General features: G+C 44.8%; 1 protein-coding gene across 1 annotated transcript; it reads right to left on the bottom strand.

Moving 5' to 3' along the window:
- Positions 1-486: 486 nt before the first annotated feature.
- aph1b (APH1B gamma secretase subunit) lies at positions 487-7406 on the bottom strand. The gene is made up of 6 exons (XM_084436738.1): positions 7042-7406; positions 6354-6524; positions 6022-6095; positions 5699-5821; positions 4944-5071; positions 487-2098 (listed from the first exon to the last, which is right to left on the bottom strand). The coding sequence occupies exons 1-6, from the start codon at positions 7152-7154 to the stop codon at positions 1931-1933; spliced, it is 777 nt and encodes a 258-aa protein (XP_084292864.1). The 5' UTR covers positions 7155-7406; the 3' UTR covers positions 487-1930.
- Between the last annotated feature and the right edge of the window lie 8542 nt (positions 7407-15948).

Genomic DNA, 15948 nt, shown 5'->3' with positions numbered 1-15948 from the left:
CTTTCCCAGATTAACTAGAATCTTACTTTATGGTGAATTATATGCCAGAACGCCAACTAATACCTCGGTGAGTTTCGTGTCTTTGAAATTGAGAGTTTAACATGTTTTTTTAATGATTTTTCAAGGTGCCCACCCACATCCATTGTATGACCAAAACGGTGGTAGAGCAATTATCAGACTTTCTCAAAAGTGCTAGTTTTGTCAACGTTTTGATCTGAACCATTGTATATGATCATAAGTAACCTTAAAACAGGACTAAACATGCATTTTCCCTTTACTACTCCTTTAACAGAAGACCACATTTAACTTTTGTTAAACTGTTTTATTTTCATATGTACAATGAAATCTAAGCGGTGTAACATGACATGGATGTTTAAATATATTTGTCACTTTTAGAAACAATACCCTACACATTTCAAAAAGTTGAAAGGAAAATGTCCTCCCACCTACCCCACTCCCCTCCCCATCCCAACACATTTTCAGCGATTTTGTACACTCACAACCCAGGTTACAATTAAACCATGACAGTACAGGGTTGAAAACATTGAGGTCCTAACTAGACTATTTAGATTTTTTAGTGACTACCTAAAATGAATTTCTGTTGACAAGTGGTACATCCACAATTTGTTACTCAAGGTAAAGTCTTAAAAGCTTGTGATTTAACCACGCAAAGCCATACTAGCCAAATAGATATAACAACTCTTTGTGGGAGTTGTGTGATGATTCTAAAAAATAATAAAAATAACTTACTTGTAAAGTTCAGTCAATCCAAAAAATTGTGACATTATTTTACCAAAACATACTGTAGCAGGCTCTATGTCTGATTTGGCCAGTTCAAGACAATGCAGTGCGACAATCCAATTCCGGTCTCAAGTTTTGTGCAATGTAAAAGGGTAGTGACAGAACATGATTATACATGAATGCTCATCAATCAAATGTTTGATCATAACTTAATGCTTTGCTCGAGGTAATTGTTTGGGAGTTTAAGAGACATACAAGTTAAGACACATCTGGACTCAAAAACAAAGACCAAAAGAAGTGTACAAGCCACATACTGTACCAACTGATATGCAAACACTCTTCCCAGCAAGTTTCCAGGGCAGACAAGAGCTAAAAAGATGCCTTCTTGATACAGGAAATGTCTCAAATCATGGCTGGAAAATACCCTCTCTAGGCCCACAACTGAACAGAAGCTTTGTGTTTGCTGCTGTCAAAATCTTGCAGATGGCTACAGGTGCTTGTGCCTGACTAACGATAAGGATTGGGTATTTAATAAAGACAATTGATTGGTAACTCATTCAGACAAACTAGGCACCTCGAGCAGTCTGCATGCCTTTGACCACCATAAACACGCAGAAGTAAAAAGATATAAACATCTGAGGCATTTCAGATGAATCAGCTGCAATCACAAAGCCCAGGGGATGCGACCTTATTGTTACAGAAGGCACGGAACCAAAAAGGGAGGCTGCCCATCAAATGGTGGGAAGACTATCATTTCAATTTAAAAAGCCAGCCCAACGATTGGCAGCTAAATAATAATGTAGTTTAGAACCGTTAGCTCTCACCCTTCCCAAGAGGTGTTTTATGCAAATCTATTACACAGCAGAGACATAGAGAACTAGATGACATCAGTAGAAAGCCCGTATTCTGCTTCCCCATTCTCGCAACACAGAAGTAGAGGTTGGTTGCAAGGCAAGTAGAAAGGGGAGGGGATACAACGCACGGTGATAAGACACCTAGCAATGCTCTACACGCTAAAGTGCCCCAAACCACCAAACAACATTACAACAGATAACAAATCAAATTGTAACAAAAAAAACAACTAAAAGATTTACCCAGTGTCTCCACATTATATCGTTTTCTGTGTGTGCATGTTTGTGTGTGTGTGTGTTTTAAACTTTGGATAGTCCCCAGGGTATGTTGTGTAGTGTTATCTGGGCCGGTGGTTGGCGAGGAGGAAGTCCTTGTCTTTGCAGGTGAGGCAGAGTTTGAGGTTGCGGAGGGAGCCCCCGGCGCTGGAGAACGCCCACACCCCCATCAGGACCATGATGACGTAGGTCGGCACCAGGCTGCCCGTGTACTGAGGGTTCTGGAAGGTCTGAAACATAGAAGAAGGGTTAAGTCCTCAGGTCCAGCCCAATATGGAAGAAGGGTTCAGTCCTCAGGTCCAGCCCAATTTATAATTATCATTGAGCACTAGAGCTGACTAGGGCCTTTGGAGTAGCCAGCCTTGTGAGACCATGCTGATTTTGTGAGCTCATGTTCTGTTTCCCTCCACGTATCAGTCTGGCGGCCTGCAGCTACAAAAGCAGTTTGTGCTAGAGGCAGTAACAATGTGTGTCAATTAGGAATGTGCAATAAAATCAATACAGCAGTACGCTGCAATATTTTTTCCCGCGATACTGTATTGATGTTCCGCTGTAGAGTATTGGCATCATCGGTGTGGAGCTCCATCCCCCTCCCTGATCACTTGATACTTTGTGTCCTTGCCTTGCGTTACCTTGTCTCTACAATAGACAACAACAGACTCTGCATTACTGTACACTTGAACCAACACCTGACAACTGTACACTTGAAAGTTATTTAATTGCACTGCCTACATGATGGACACAGACATAGTCATCCATGATTGGATGGGAGGTAAGTGAGCGTGATACTGATAGACTGCTAGATGACGGATAGTATAGTAAATTGCCAGTTAGGGACCCTTTAGATGTGTATCTGAGCACCAGGACTGGACTGAGGAACTGATAGCACTGATACAATACTGGAAGGACAAGCAATTACCAGAACTCCAGTGACCTGTACCCGTACTTGTTACACATGGTGAATAAACTTTCTATTCGATTTTTTTTTGCACAAGGACACTATGCAGAACTATAAATGGTAATGTGAGCACAGACCTGCGCCCCTGAATGCATTAACAGGCTCTGTGCATGCCAAAATTGAATGGGTTCTAAATTGGTCCATGCTTCACCCCTCCACTGAGTTTCATGAAAAGCAGTCTGGTATTTTTGTGCAATCTTAGTCCAATAAATGACTGGAGGTGAATGGCCGTCCGGGCTGTGTTTGGGCGGCTCGTGGACCCGCCCCGTGATTCACTGGGGCGGAGGTAAAAATGACTGGAAGTGAATGGCTGGCTTTTTTTGGCCGGCTCTGTGGCGCCCTCTTCAGGTCACAGCCAGCAGGGGGCAGTGTGTAATCATAGTCATAAAATGAATGAGGGTGAATGGCCAGTCCGGCTGAATGAGGGTGAATGGCCAGTCCGGCTGAATGAGGGTGAATGGGCAGTCCGGCTGTGTTTGGGCGGCCCGTGGACCTGACCCGTGCTTCGGATCTGCTCCAAAATAGAATGGGTTCTAAAGTTGGACCATGCTACACCCTTCCAGTTTTGTGAATATTGTAGTTTTTGCGTAATCTTTACAGACACACACACACACACCACCGAAACCATTACCTCTTGCCCTGCGTTGTCTCTGGGGTGGAGGTAATAAGACAAGGTAATAAGACAGGGAATAGATATAGATGTATAAAATGAAGGGTAATTATACTGTCATAGATACATAATCCATGTTTTAACATGATTTAAAATGTCCTTCCCTTCCCTCCGCCCTCAGGACCCCCCCGGGGAGCGGGGGACAGAGCTGGACTTCAGGCTGCATTTTAAAAATGTCAGTAAATTATGTAGATTATCGCAATACACCATGTAATATATCGTATTGTGATACAATGTATCGTGGTACGAATTGTATCGTGATGTCCTTGCCAATACCCAGCCCTAGTGTCAATCAGAATTATTAACAGGTGATTGGATCAACCCATTGTATTGATTAACGCTACCAGCATTGCTTCCAAAGACAGTCAGGTGAAGAGCGAAAACATTCTCAATTCAGTTATTTGCCGTTAATACAGTTATGGCCACTAGTTCTGATAGAAGCGCTTTGTAGCATGGAAGCCAACCTAGCACCACCATTGTTGTGAGTTTTGTAATCAACTAAACTGGACGCTGATTGGAGAGGCCAAACATTGGCTGAGCACAAATGGATTTTTCTTGACAGTATCTAGACTTGATGGTCTTACGAGGCTAGCTTTGGAGTTCTGAGGGCAGAAATAAGACAGTCCTGTCACTGACCCTCCATGGAGGCAGATACTTTATGTAGACAACGTTGATATGGATCGCTAGATTCAAACTGTGGAATGTGCTCAGATAAGAGTGAGAGTGTTTGTGAGGGTAGTTGGTGTCACAAACCTGCATGCATGCTGTTAGACAAAGTGACGGCTCATCTTCATGTGGGTCAGCAAAGATGTTCGACTGCTCTCTAAGTGACTAATATCTCCACAGCACTGTTCACTCTAGTCAGCTGAGGAGGCTAGAAACGGTGCTCTGAAAATTAACTGTCCTTCCAAAATCTGGCCAGTATAATTGTGGCTGGTCAATCAAGTTTTAAACCGTATTGTTCAATCTACTGTGATGTCACTGCAATTAATAATCTCTTGGGTTGGTACTGTCAGGGTGTGGTCTATCGTGAAGAGATATTTGAACAGAGGTAGAATTAACAAGAGGGGGAAAGGCATATCTCTTTGGAAACGACTTTGCTTGAGAGTTTCTTCTGGGATGTGGAGACTAACCCAAAAAACGTTTCTCCCCAGACCCAAACCTAAAAGCTGACCAGAGGCTTGTGTGAGCCTTGCTAAGACTATGCCAGGCAAGGCTTTTGAGAATATATAGACAATACTTTGTTTAAAAATAAAACTCTCAGATATATTCATGTGCATACTGATTTACTACCATAATGGCCACCTTATCACCCAAGAAGTTGGTATTATTCACTTCTCTCCTCTAAAAGGTGATAATTATGTTGAGCATTCTGTCAGCACAGGTGGGTGCTACAGTTCACACTGTACTCATGGACATCATTTATGGAAAAATAAGAGTGTCTCACCAGACAGGAGACAAGCAGGTGGCTGAGGACCACCACACCCAGAGACCACCAGCGCTGCTTCTCACAGGCCTGGAAGAACACCACCCCCCAGAACATGTGCAGCAGGATGATGGCCATGGTCATGAAGGCTGGGGACCAACACAATTAGCTTCTGTTAACATCTCTACAAAACCAACATGTTGTAACTCAGACATTTCCAAGTGACCTAAATCATGATCCGGCATCAAGAGGAGATATATTATAGTTTAAGCCCTTAGAATCTTCTAATATACTCCACTTCACCTTTACCTCAGAGCAAAATGTAGGCTCAATAAGAATGGCAGACGATCCTTTATGTATAGTTCCAAATTATATAACATTACAGTCATTTAGCAGACGCTTTTATCCAAAGCCACTAACAATAAATGCACTTAACGTAGGAAAAGCCAATGTATTACTACTTGCCAGAACTCACAAGTGCATCTCCTTTCTAAAACAAGAGCATAATCTAGTGCTAAAGGCAACGTGCAAGAATAGCAATCTAAAATACAGTAGGTGCTTAAGAGGGAGGATCGTTGTACTTCTTGAAGAGATGAGTTTTGAGCCTGCGACGAAAGATGGGCTCTGCTGTCCTGACCTCAGTGGGCAGTTCGTTCCACCACAAATTAAAAGGTCTCAATTAATCTAAAGTTTGTGGTATAAACCCATATAAAGGCAGTAGACAGTGAGCTAGGAGGAAATAGGATACCAAAGTGGGATACCAAAGCCAGGTATACCTGAGGACAGGAAGTAGTGTTGCGAGTCGCCGTGGATCCCCACAGTTCCTGGGCCCACCGAGTCAGCGAGGATGTTGACTACTGAGAAAGCCCCGCTCATGAAGCCAAAGCCCAGGCCGGACACTGGAAGACATCATATCCAGGTCATTCACACAGGCACATTCCTCTACTGTATGTAGTACAAAGGTGCAGTGTCTTAATAAGGGAAGGATGCAATCGCAAATACAATAACTCCACTCTAAAATACTATATGTCAAAATACAAAAGGCTATTGGCAGTGCGTCATCAAAAATTTTGTTAAATCCTGTTCTAGGTCCACATACCGTAGGCCAGTTGCCGTATGGAGATGGGCATGGTCTCCTCTTGACTCAGAGCAAGAAGCCCTTCATTGGCCTTCCTGAAAGAGGACGCAAAATAATGCTAAATACAGCTCAATCACAGCAGCTGATAACCTGACCCAAGACGATCTGTCTATGAATCATCACTTTGCAGGTTTATAACACATATTGATGATAATGACAACAAATATCTGTGTCAGTCCATAGAATACCATATTCTCTTCTAACAAAGTGCTTCTTTCACAGGGAAAAAAACCTTGGGGGATACGTAGGGCAGAAAGTGGAGCAGCTGACAACGGGTCATGGGATAGGCTTACTTCAATAGCTTGTAGTAACCAAAGCGGAAGGTTTCCTGAAGAAGTACAGAGAGCACCACCCCGAATATGAGCAGGCCTTTCTGCTGAGAGGCACTTTCTTTGTTGCTGATCTGCACTGTTATGAACCACACCAATGACGAGAGTAGCAGGGACACCAACCAGAAGAAGGCCCTTGATAGAAGATAGGAAGCATATAGCGCAAATTAATGTCAAAGTACATGTTGAATACACATTTACATTCAATGGGGAAAACAGTCCAGATGACTTTTGTTTATAACCATTAGTACAGCAATGACATTGAATGGCTGACTACCAACAGCTTGCAACTGGGAGGCTGGCGAACGTTAGTATCATAGACGTCACTCATTTCTCGGAGGGCTCAGTCTAATTCCCGGGATAGAGCGGAGTAGCCTAGACTATGAAAGCGTAGAACATGCAGTTAATTTGGACTAGATTACCTTGGTAGGAGGAGTAGCCAAATCACAAAGCTATTAACTGTGTGTGTACATTTGTATACATTTAGCTAGATACCTATGCTAACGTTAGTTAGCTAATGTTCGACAGAACCTTTGCTAGCCTAGCTAGTGCTAACGTTATCGTTCCAGACAATAGTCTGAGCTGAGCCATTATTATCCAATGAATGAAACCAAACTAGCTAACGTTAACGTTAATTTGTAAACCTACTCACCCGGCAATGAGAAAAATAACACGCAGAGGGTCTCTGGCAATTGTAAACAAGAACAACGCTATGGCTGGGCCGAATGCGATGAATGTACACCCAAAAAACACAGATGCAGTCATTTTGGAACTTGGTTCGGCACAGAGGAGAATGATAGCGAGGTTGTGTTAACGTAGCTAGGCTAACGATTAGCCAACCAACTATATACAAAACCTCACGCGCCTTGCCTTGTTCTTGGTTGTTAAAGCAGCCTTGTACTCTCGCAAGTCTTATGGTTCCGTTCAGGTGACTATCTTACTAAGATAACGTCGTTAAGACAGACAAACTTATACGTATCATGTTATTACTTTTAAATTCACAACGCCTAGACACGCTTCCTGTTCACGCTGTCTGAGGTCATGTGACACAAAGCAAAGAGAGTGAAGGGAAGCCAAAGAGTATGGAATGCCAAGAGGGGACACTTATGTGAATGTTTGGCTCCCGCCTGAAGAGTGTGCTCATGTAGCATTTCCGCCATTATGGACTGTCATCAGCAGACATATTCATCCAGTCAGGTCAACATTAAAGACTACAAATAAGCTGCCGAAAAAACATCTGGAAACTAAAACAGTGTTCTGCAGTAAATTGTTAGAACTATCAGAGTACATGTCCAGAGCTTCCTTTTCACCAGTTCCCCAAAGATTCTGACATTCGCCACCTGCCGCCCAGTTCACGCGAATTGTATTGAATTGTAAACTCGCCGCGCCACAGGAAGAATTCACGCCCCGTGTGAACACAGCATTAGGCTATCCATCTTACACCAGTCGGCCATTCGAGATAGAAGCTAGAAGCGGTCAACGCCAACGTTGACTGAAAACACCCAAACTTAACCATGTAGGCTAATTATTGTGGATTGTTGAATGGCAGTGTATCGTTTCATCTTTATGCCTACATATCAACTCCTTTCCATTGTTTGTGAATAAATTCCTGTTATTTTTAAAAAATATCCCATTTCAACTATGCACCGGAACCCAACCTATATCTGAACGATTGATTCATTATTACCATGGATCAGTATTGGTATTGATCAAGGGCGAGTGTGAAATAGCAGCCACAAACTCAGCGGGTTATCCGAGATGCGGCAGTAGCGGCCAAAGCTCCTGCTGGCGGGGAGTGAATTTTTTCAACTCGCCTGTCACTGGCTCCCTGAAGGAATTTAGCCTGGCTGCAATAACGTTATCGCGAACGGAATGAATACCATCTACTAGCAAACAAAACATGTTCAGCTATAATTAACCTGTTAAAACTAAGATGCCTGGATAAAAAAAATAATGTCTCCAATGGATATATTTGACAAAAACAGGTTAATATGCAAGCCGGTTTTTATTGCTAAATCAAAGCGGGGAGAGCCGGGAACGTGCGTCTACATTTCGTGAACTTGTTCGTGGACACGCGTAGGCCAGAAAAGCACAACTGCGCAAGTACAAAAGTCACCGGAAAGCCAGAAAAGCACCACTGCGCAAGTACAAAAGTCACCGGAAATAGTCAAATCACTACAAATTACTACAAAACGATGGCGCGGTTCAATAGGGCTTCATTGGTGATAGCGGTCAGTGAATGGAGTGGCTGTATCCAGTTCTATTAATACATCCATGGTGTCAACGAAAGTATAACGCGAGTTGCTGCTGACAGGAAACACACCTAGTCTCACAGCGCCACACCTGGGCACAATCCAAATCATCTAGGCTGACTAGCAATTGTTTATAAAATGAAAAGAAAACATAAATGTGACCACAGTTAGTAGTGTGGGCATCACATGCTCCCTGACAAAATAAAAAATGGCTCCTGACATTTCTAACACTCTTACAAAATAACAAAACCTCTTTAGAAATCTGGATTATCAGTATGAATAAGGTTATAAGTAATGGATTATAAGTAATGAATAAACACACACAGTGTTATATGGGTGCCATATGTAAGGTAAGTATGTGTATTGTGTTTTAGATGTGTGTAGTACAGTATATGGGTGTCACATGTAAGGTAAGTACAGTATGTGTATTCAGTATGCGGGTAGGGGATGGGTGTACGGTAGGTATGGATATTGTGTGTAGGGCGTAAATTGGTATGCAGGTAGTATGTGGTATGGGGTACCCCACCAGGATGCATCAGGCGCACTGTATGTCATGACTGTGTTGACTTCTGGGGCTGTAATGAGGGCTGACCAAGTGACTGGTATGTAAACATTTGTTATGGTCGCCTCTCCCTAGTGGATCGTCTAACTTCAGGGTTCATGTCAAGTCCAGGGGAGGACAGGGGTCCCTCAGGGCATTCAAGACTGTCAGATCCCCCATGGTCACTCTCTATCTCGGCTGGGATGTCCTGGTAAAGTATGTCTTCAGACACAAGCTGCCTCTCCAGTGATCTCTGTTCTTCTCTCCTCCATCCTTGGTATTGTATCTCTCTCATTACAGGACCTTGAACTGTATGGATCTTGAACTGGATCTAGGTCTAGATCTAGGTCTCTCTCGGTAAGTTTTCCTATTAACTGGGCTCTGTTGGCTCTCAGTAGGTCCTTGGTAAGTTCTCTGATGAGCTGGGCTCCGTTGGATCTCTGTAGGTCCCTTTTGGTAAGTGTTCCTTTCTCTCCACTCTGTCATTTGTAGGTACCCTTAACCAATAGCCACCAGTATTCCCTTCATCATCAGAGCCGCTCGTATCACTCTGAGTTTGTGGTCTTATGTCTCGGGATCATCTGTTCCTTTGTATATGTTGTCTCTCTCCCGTGGGTTTGACAGTGCGAGGTGTTTCAACAGGCAAGTCATTTACCAGTAGCAATAGGTTTCGGTGCAGAGTCCTGGTCTTGCGTTTGTCCCCTGCTTCTGGGTAGACTACATATACTGGGTTGTCTGCTACTTGTTCCTTGACCACGTAAATCGCCTTCTCCCAGTAAGATCTCAGCTTGCCAGGTCCTCCTCAGTCACGGAGGTTCTGGACCAGGACTCTGTCTCCTCGTTGTAACGTTACTCCTCTCATCTTCTAGTCATAATAAGACTTGCCCCTTGCACTCGACTGTATACTGTTCTCGTTGGCGATTCGATAGGCTTCTCTCATTCTTCCAGCCCATTTCTCTGCATAGCCCTTGTGTTCGACTGTGTTTTCCTCCTCCATCAGGCCGAACAACAGATCCACTGGAAGATGGGGATGGTGCCCGTATAGCAGGTAAAAGGGCGAGTACCCTGTGGATTAATGCCAGGTACAATTGTTTGCGGGAGGTGGTCCTTCCACCGCTCTTTCTCCTTATCCTGGAGTGTCCGCAGCATCTGTAGGAGTGTTCGATTGAACCTCTCAGCAGGGTTGCCCTGAGGGTGATGTGGTGACGTTCTTGAGTGCGCAATGCCAGACAGCTTTAGGAGAGTGTGGAAGAGCTAGTTCTCAAATTCACGACCTTGGTCGTGATGGAGTTTTCCAGGGTATCCAAAACAGGGAATAAAGTCATTAAAGATGTGCTCTGCAGCCGTTTGCCCTGACTTATTCTTTGTTGGATAACACTGCGCAAATCTGGTGAAATGATCCACTACCACTAGGATATACTCATATCCGCCTCTGCTGGTTTCGAGATGCAAGTAGTCGATGCATACGAGTTCCAAGGGTGAGTTAGATGTGATACTTCCCATTGGTGCTCGGACGTGTGTTGTAGGTTTTTTTGTTTTATGAAGGGGCATTTCCTGGTGATGTACTCCTCAATTTCTCACTTCATATACGGCCAGTAGAAACCCAGGACTCGTTCGGTGCCTACGTGCCCCATGTCGTCATGTAGGTGTTTCAGGACTGTTTGCTTGTATTTGGCTGGAAGAATGAGCTGCCGTCTTCCCGTGGTCTGTCTATACAAGAGTCCATTCTCCACTCACGGTCTTCATTTTATCCCGATGTAGCACGGCATTGGCTTCCTTGAGTTTGATGATTTCTCCGATGGACACATCTTCTTGCTGAGCCTTGACCAGCTCCTCATGAGTAATCGTGGGTAGTACACAAGGTTTCTGGTTGGCTTCAGCAGAGAGGTTGAGTACTGCCACCCAGGCTACATCTTTCTTCTGGGCTGCTTTACCCCCTTCCCAGGCAGCATTCACAGCATCCTGTGACAGTTCTTCAGTACACGCGGCAACATACTCATTGATGTCAAGAGGGACATGGGACAAGGTGTCAGCATCAATGTTCAGTTTTCCTGGTCGATATTTGATGTTAAAGCGGAAGTCTGACAGTTCCCCAACCCAACGATAACCGACAGCATTGAGCTTTGCTGTACTCATGACATACGTCAAAGGGTTGTTTTTCCGTGAATATGGTGAAGTGGGGCGCATAGTATAGGTAGTCCCTGAACTTTTCACACTGCCCATTTCAAAGCCAGGAACTCTAGCTTTCCACTATGGAGGTGATAGTTCTTCTCAGCTGCTGGTAGCGTCCTGGAACCATACCCAATTACTCTCAACCTTCCATCTTGGTGCTGATAGAGGACTGCCCCAAGGCCCTTCTCTGATGCTTCTATGTGGAGTGTGAAGGGTAGGTTGAAGTCTGGGTATGCAAGCACTGGTGGGTTAGCCAGTGCATCCACAAGTCGCTCCAATGTCGTCTGATATTTACCCATCCATTCCACAGGGGTCCTGGAAGATAACTGCGGGCCTTTGGTTTTCCTTTGCTGGGGCGGGTCGGGAGACGTTCCATGCTTCACTTGTAAAAGCTTGTTGAGTGGTTGAGCGATCCTGCTGAAGTCCTGGGTGAAACTATGGTAATAGCTAAGGAACCCCAAGAGTCTTGTTGCATCACCAACAGTCTGTGGAGTCTTGTCCTTGAGGGCCAGGACAGCTTTAAGGTCCTTCGGGTCGACTCTCACCCCTTCTGCAGATACAAGGCGGCCCACATATCTGACTTCTCTGCAAAACAGTTCACATTTCTCCGGCCTCAGTTTCACACCATGTCGTTGCAGTGTTCTCAAGATATTACAGACTCCTTCCATGTGCTGTTCAACGGATTCTGCAAAGCAAAGCACGTCATCAAGGTAGGGGATACAACATTTGTCTCTGAGGGAGCCTAGTATCTCCTCCATACTCCTCTGGAATGCCGCAGGTGCGTTGGACAGCCCAAATGGGATCCTTACCCATTCGTATAATCCCCATGGTGTTATAAACACTGTAAGGTGTCTGGAACCTTCAGCCATAAAGCCTTGGTGGTAAGCTTTCCCTTGATCCAGGATGCTGAACCACTTGTGTCCCCCCAGAGTGTCGATCAGATCATTAATTCTGGGTAGGGGGTGCCTGTCTGGGGTGGTCTTCTGGTTCAGCAGGCGATAGTTGATACAGAGCCTAAGCGAACCATCCTTCTTATGGACGCACACCACAGGAGCGGAGTACGGGGACTTAGACATCACTACCCACCCATTATTTTGAATGTAACCTCCTTGAACAGAGGTTTTGGGACTGAGGTGTATGCTCTTTGTATAGGAGTTTCGTCTTTGACGTGGAGTGTCATCTGCAAACTTGGGATACAGCCGATGTCATCACTGTCTTTAGCAAAAGCTGCTGACTACTCATAAAGCATCATTTTCACCGCCTCTCGCTGTTCTTCCTTGAGATGACTTAGATCGATGGGTGGGTGCCACGTGACTCTGTTGGACGTGAGTTAACAGGTGACGTGCCTGTACTGTGAACATTCCCATAAGGCCTTCCTTTGTCAGGTGAGTCAGTTTCGATGATCCGGCCAATTGGCTGAATGCTCCCGATGACAGCTTTATGTGACAGGGTGATGTTGTGCTTGGTGTGGTTTCCTACAGGTACTGCTACATATGGAGCCTTCTCATTCTGGACCTCCAGCAAGCCTGCACCCACATCCAGCTCATCCAGTAGCACACTGTTCTCATCAGGCTCGAACAACACCAAGGAGTCACACAGTTCAAGGTTTGGTGGGACTTTACACTTTACCCAAGCTGTTTGGCCCGCGAGGATCACTCCGTCCTTTTCGCCGATCCTCAGACGTCCCTGCTGCACAGATGTTTGTTTAGTCTGCACGAAGTTCACTATGTTCTTGGCTTGGTCATTTGGAACTGCGATGGCCGTACACAGGAGGTTAACGATGGTAGGTGTGAGTCGTCCTGGTTGCCCCTGGATTAACTCCTCAAGAATATTGAACCCAAGCAATGGTCTGTCAATGGGATGGCGGCTCACAAAAAAGGGGACAACGCTGGGTCCTCGGTTCCCGGTAGATTCACAGTTAAAGCAACCCAACCATCAAATGGTATGAGGTCTCCGCTGACTGCAAACACTTCGAGGATTCCCTCACCTTCAATGAGTTCAGTGGTCTGACAGGAAGGCTGAGTAAGTATTTGTCTTTCCACACTCGATCCACAATGCTGACTTAGGCGCCTGTATCAAGTAAAGCACTAACTGCGATGCCATTAAGGTTACATCTGATCAGAGCTTTCTATCCTATGAGATTTGCGAGCTGTTCATTTTCAACACTTGGTGGGTCTGACGATGTTCTATTTTCAGTATGTTGTTGTCTGTGTCTCTTGGTTACAGTAGAGTTGCCCATGACCCTCCCTAGTGAGGCCTGTGTACAGTCTGAAACCTCCAACTCATGGGCACTTCTAGACTGGGACTGTTGATGACACCCGATCACTGTCTCTCCCTCCACAATGACCGACCCCATGTTTCCCTGCTGCTTAGTTTTCTTCAAGCAACCCACAGCTCTGTGGCCCTCATCACCGCATGCGAAACAGTGGTTACAGTCTGTGCGGTTCTGTTCGACACACTTTGTGCAGCTGTAAGGTCTCTCCCTCCTCTGTGCTGGTGATAACTGCATGTGAATAGATTGCTGGCCGGTCGGCATTGGCTGTATTGTTGTACTGGCAGCCTCAATGACTCTACAATTTTGGTGAGTGCTTCTACCTTCTCGGTTAGTTGCTGTATGGTGTCATGTTGTTTTTTGCGTTCAGGATCCTCTTTATGCACACTAGAGATTGTGGGTGACTGCCTCAACTTGTGCACTGTGGGCGTGTGTGTGTCTTTGGCGGGATGTGGCCCCTAGCCTCCACTGCCTTTCGCTTTCATCGCTTGACAACTTCATTACTTGTCTCAGTATGGTCTCGTCAGTAACTGTCGTGCTTGTGAGTAGTGGTTTCAGTTCCCTGCGGAGGTCATTGTGTTTCTGTCCTATTCCTTGATAGATAGTATGTAGGAATACATCCTGGACTGTGTCTGTATGATATTTTATTCCCCCTTGTTTTGATGTAAAGAGAATCCGTTGTTTTAGTCCTATCACTCGGTACAGGAATTGTTGAGTCTCATTTTCCTTTTGTTGAGTGCACATTAACTCTTGGACTAGTTCTGTACTGTTCTTTTCCCCTAAATGTGACTGGAAGAAGCCCTTGAGCTCAGTTACTGCCATGTCATTGTTGTTCATGAGCATGTCTTTGAAAGTTCCTGGTTTCAGTATCGTAAGCACACCTCTCACTATCTCAGCATTGCTGAAGTTTTGTCTTACTCCCTCTTCTATTTGTCTGCAGAGGTTGTTATAGCTGTTGTCTGATGTATTATCGTCGATTTGCCCCCCCTGTATCTTGAATTTGCGACGAGGAAGATAGGAAAGGTCTTGTATGGAGATCACTCTCTCCTGTGCCTGGCGTGGCGCCGCCTGGTGGATGAATGGTGACGGTGCAGACTCAGGGTTTAAGTGAAGGGGTGCAGACTGATTGGTGATGTGTAGGGAGGTGGGCTGGCTGACAATGTGTGTTTATTATGTGTGGTTATTAGCTGAACGGCATGTTCTACTGGCTGCATAGAGTGTGGTGCAGTAGCAACTTTACACTGCCGAAGTTGTCTACCTAGCTCCTGTAGTGGAGATTAATCTGATCAAGAGTAAAAAGGATTTGCCAAGGTTCACTCAAAAGGTTCAGTCTGATTTATTAAGAAAACAATATGATTGCAAAAGGACCTGATGACATTCGTTGTATTTTGTCATTGTCCTTATTTAGCTCTGCGTTGTGATGACAATAAAAGACGGCCCCCAATCTCACACAATACCACACAGTCCAGTGTCTCCTTGTTCTGATGTATTCCAAATGAATCTCTCCAACACGGGATTTGAGCTTCAAGCAAAAGCGGTTTATTACAAAAGGTTTTACATAGAAAAGATGATGGCATATAGTCTAATGTACAGTTGACCTCTCTGTATGCTGTCTGGACCCAAATCAAAGCATTGGTCTCGTTGCAATGTTCTTATGTGGTTTGAGTGTCTCGTCTGTTCTCCGATAAGACTGTCTCTCTGGTCTCTTCTGTGGCCTTGTTTGGTCACGTTAACCTACGCCGCCTCGGCGCCCAGGCCTTTATCTCTAACCACAACAATGGTGTTTGGCACAGAGTGTACCAGCCATGGAATGTCTTTATCTCATAAGTCTATGGAAGAGGGACACCGTTTCTTACCGAAAACTCAAGCCGACAGCCCTACTCAGAGGTCAATCATCATAATTAGGAAATAGCTAACAGGATCATATTAAAAGGCATTTCTCTGAAAATCAACCATATTCAACAATCCCTCCTAAGATTATACATGAACACGCAGAATCATAATGATCAAGAGAAATGTTCCCCATGATCTTCGCCTCTTACCCTCTTTACAGTCACATAACCACCAATCACAAACAGCTGAGTGAAACGTTTCTCCAACAGACGGATTCTTCGCATTTGACCAGTTTGGAATGAGTTCACTCTGTTGAAAAAATGTCCTACTTCTTTCAACACTTCGCGTAGCAGAGGGAGATCTTCCACCTTGAAAGACAGATGAATCGGAAAATCCTTTTCTTTCTCCACCACACTTTTAGGCCCTCTCGATGTAGCAACCTGAGACCAAAATCTGACCAATAGCCATAATTTCGACCTCGAACAGTCA

Source organism: Borostomias antarcticus (genome assembly GCF_949987555.1).
Source record: "Borostomias antarcticus genome assembly, chromosome: 4".
Classification (NCBI taxonomy): domain Eukaryota; kingdom Metazoa; phylum Chordata; class Actinopteri; order Stomiiformes; family Stomiidae; genus Borostomias; species Borostomias antarcticus.
This window is presented reverse-complemented; position numbering and strand designations above follow the sequence as displayed.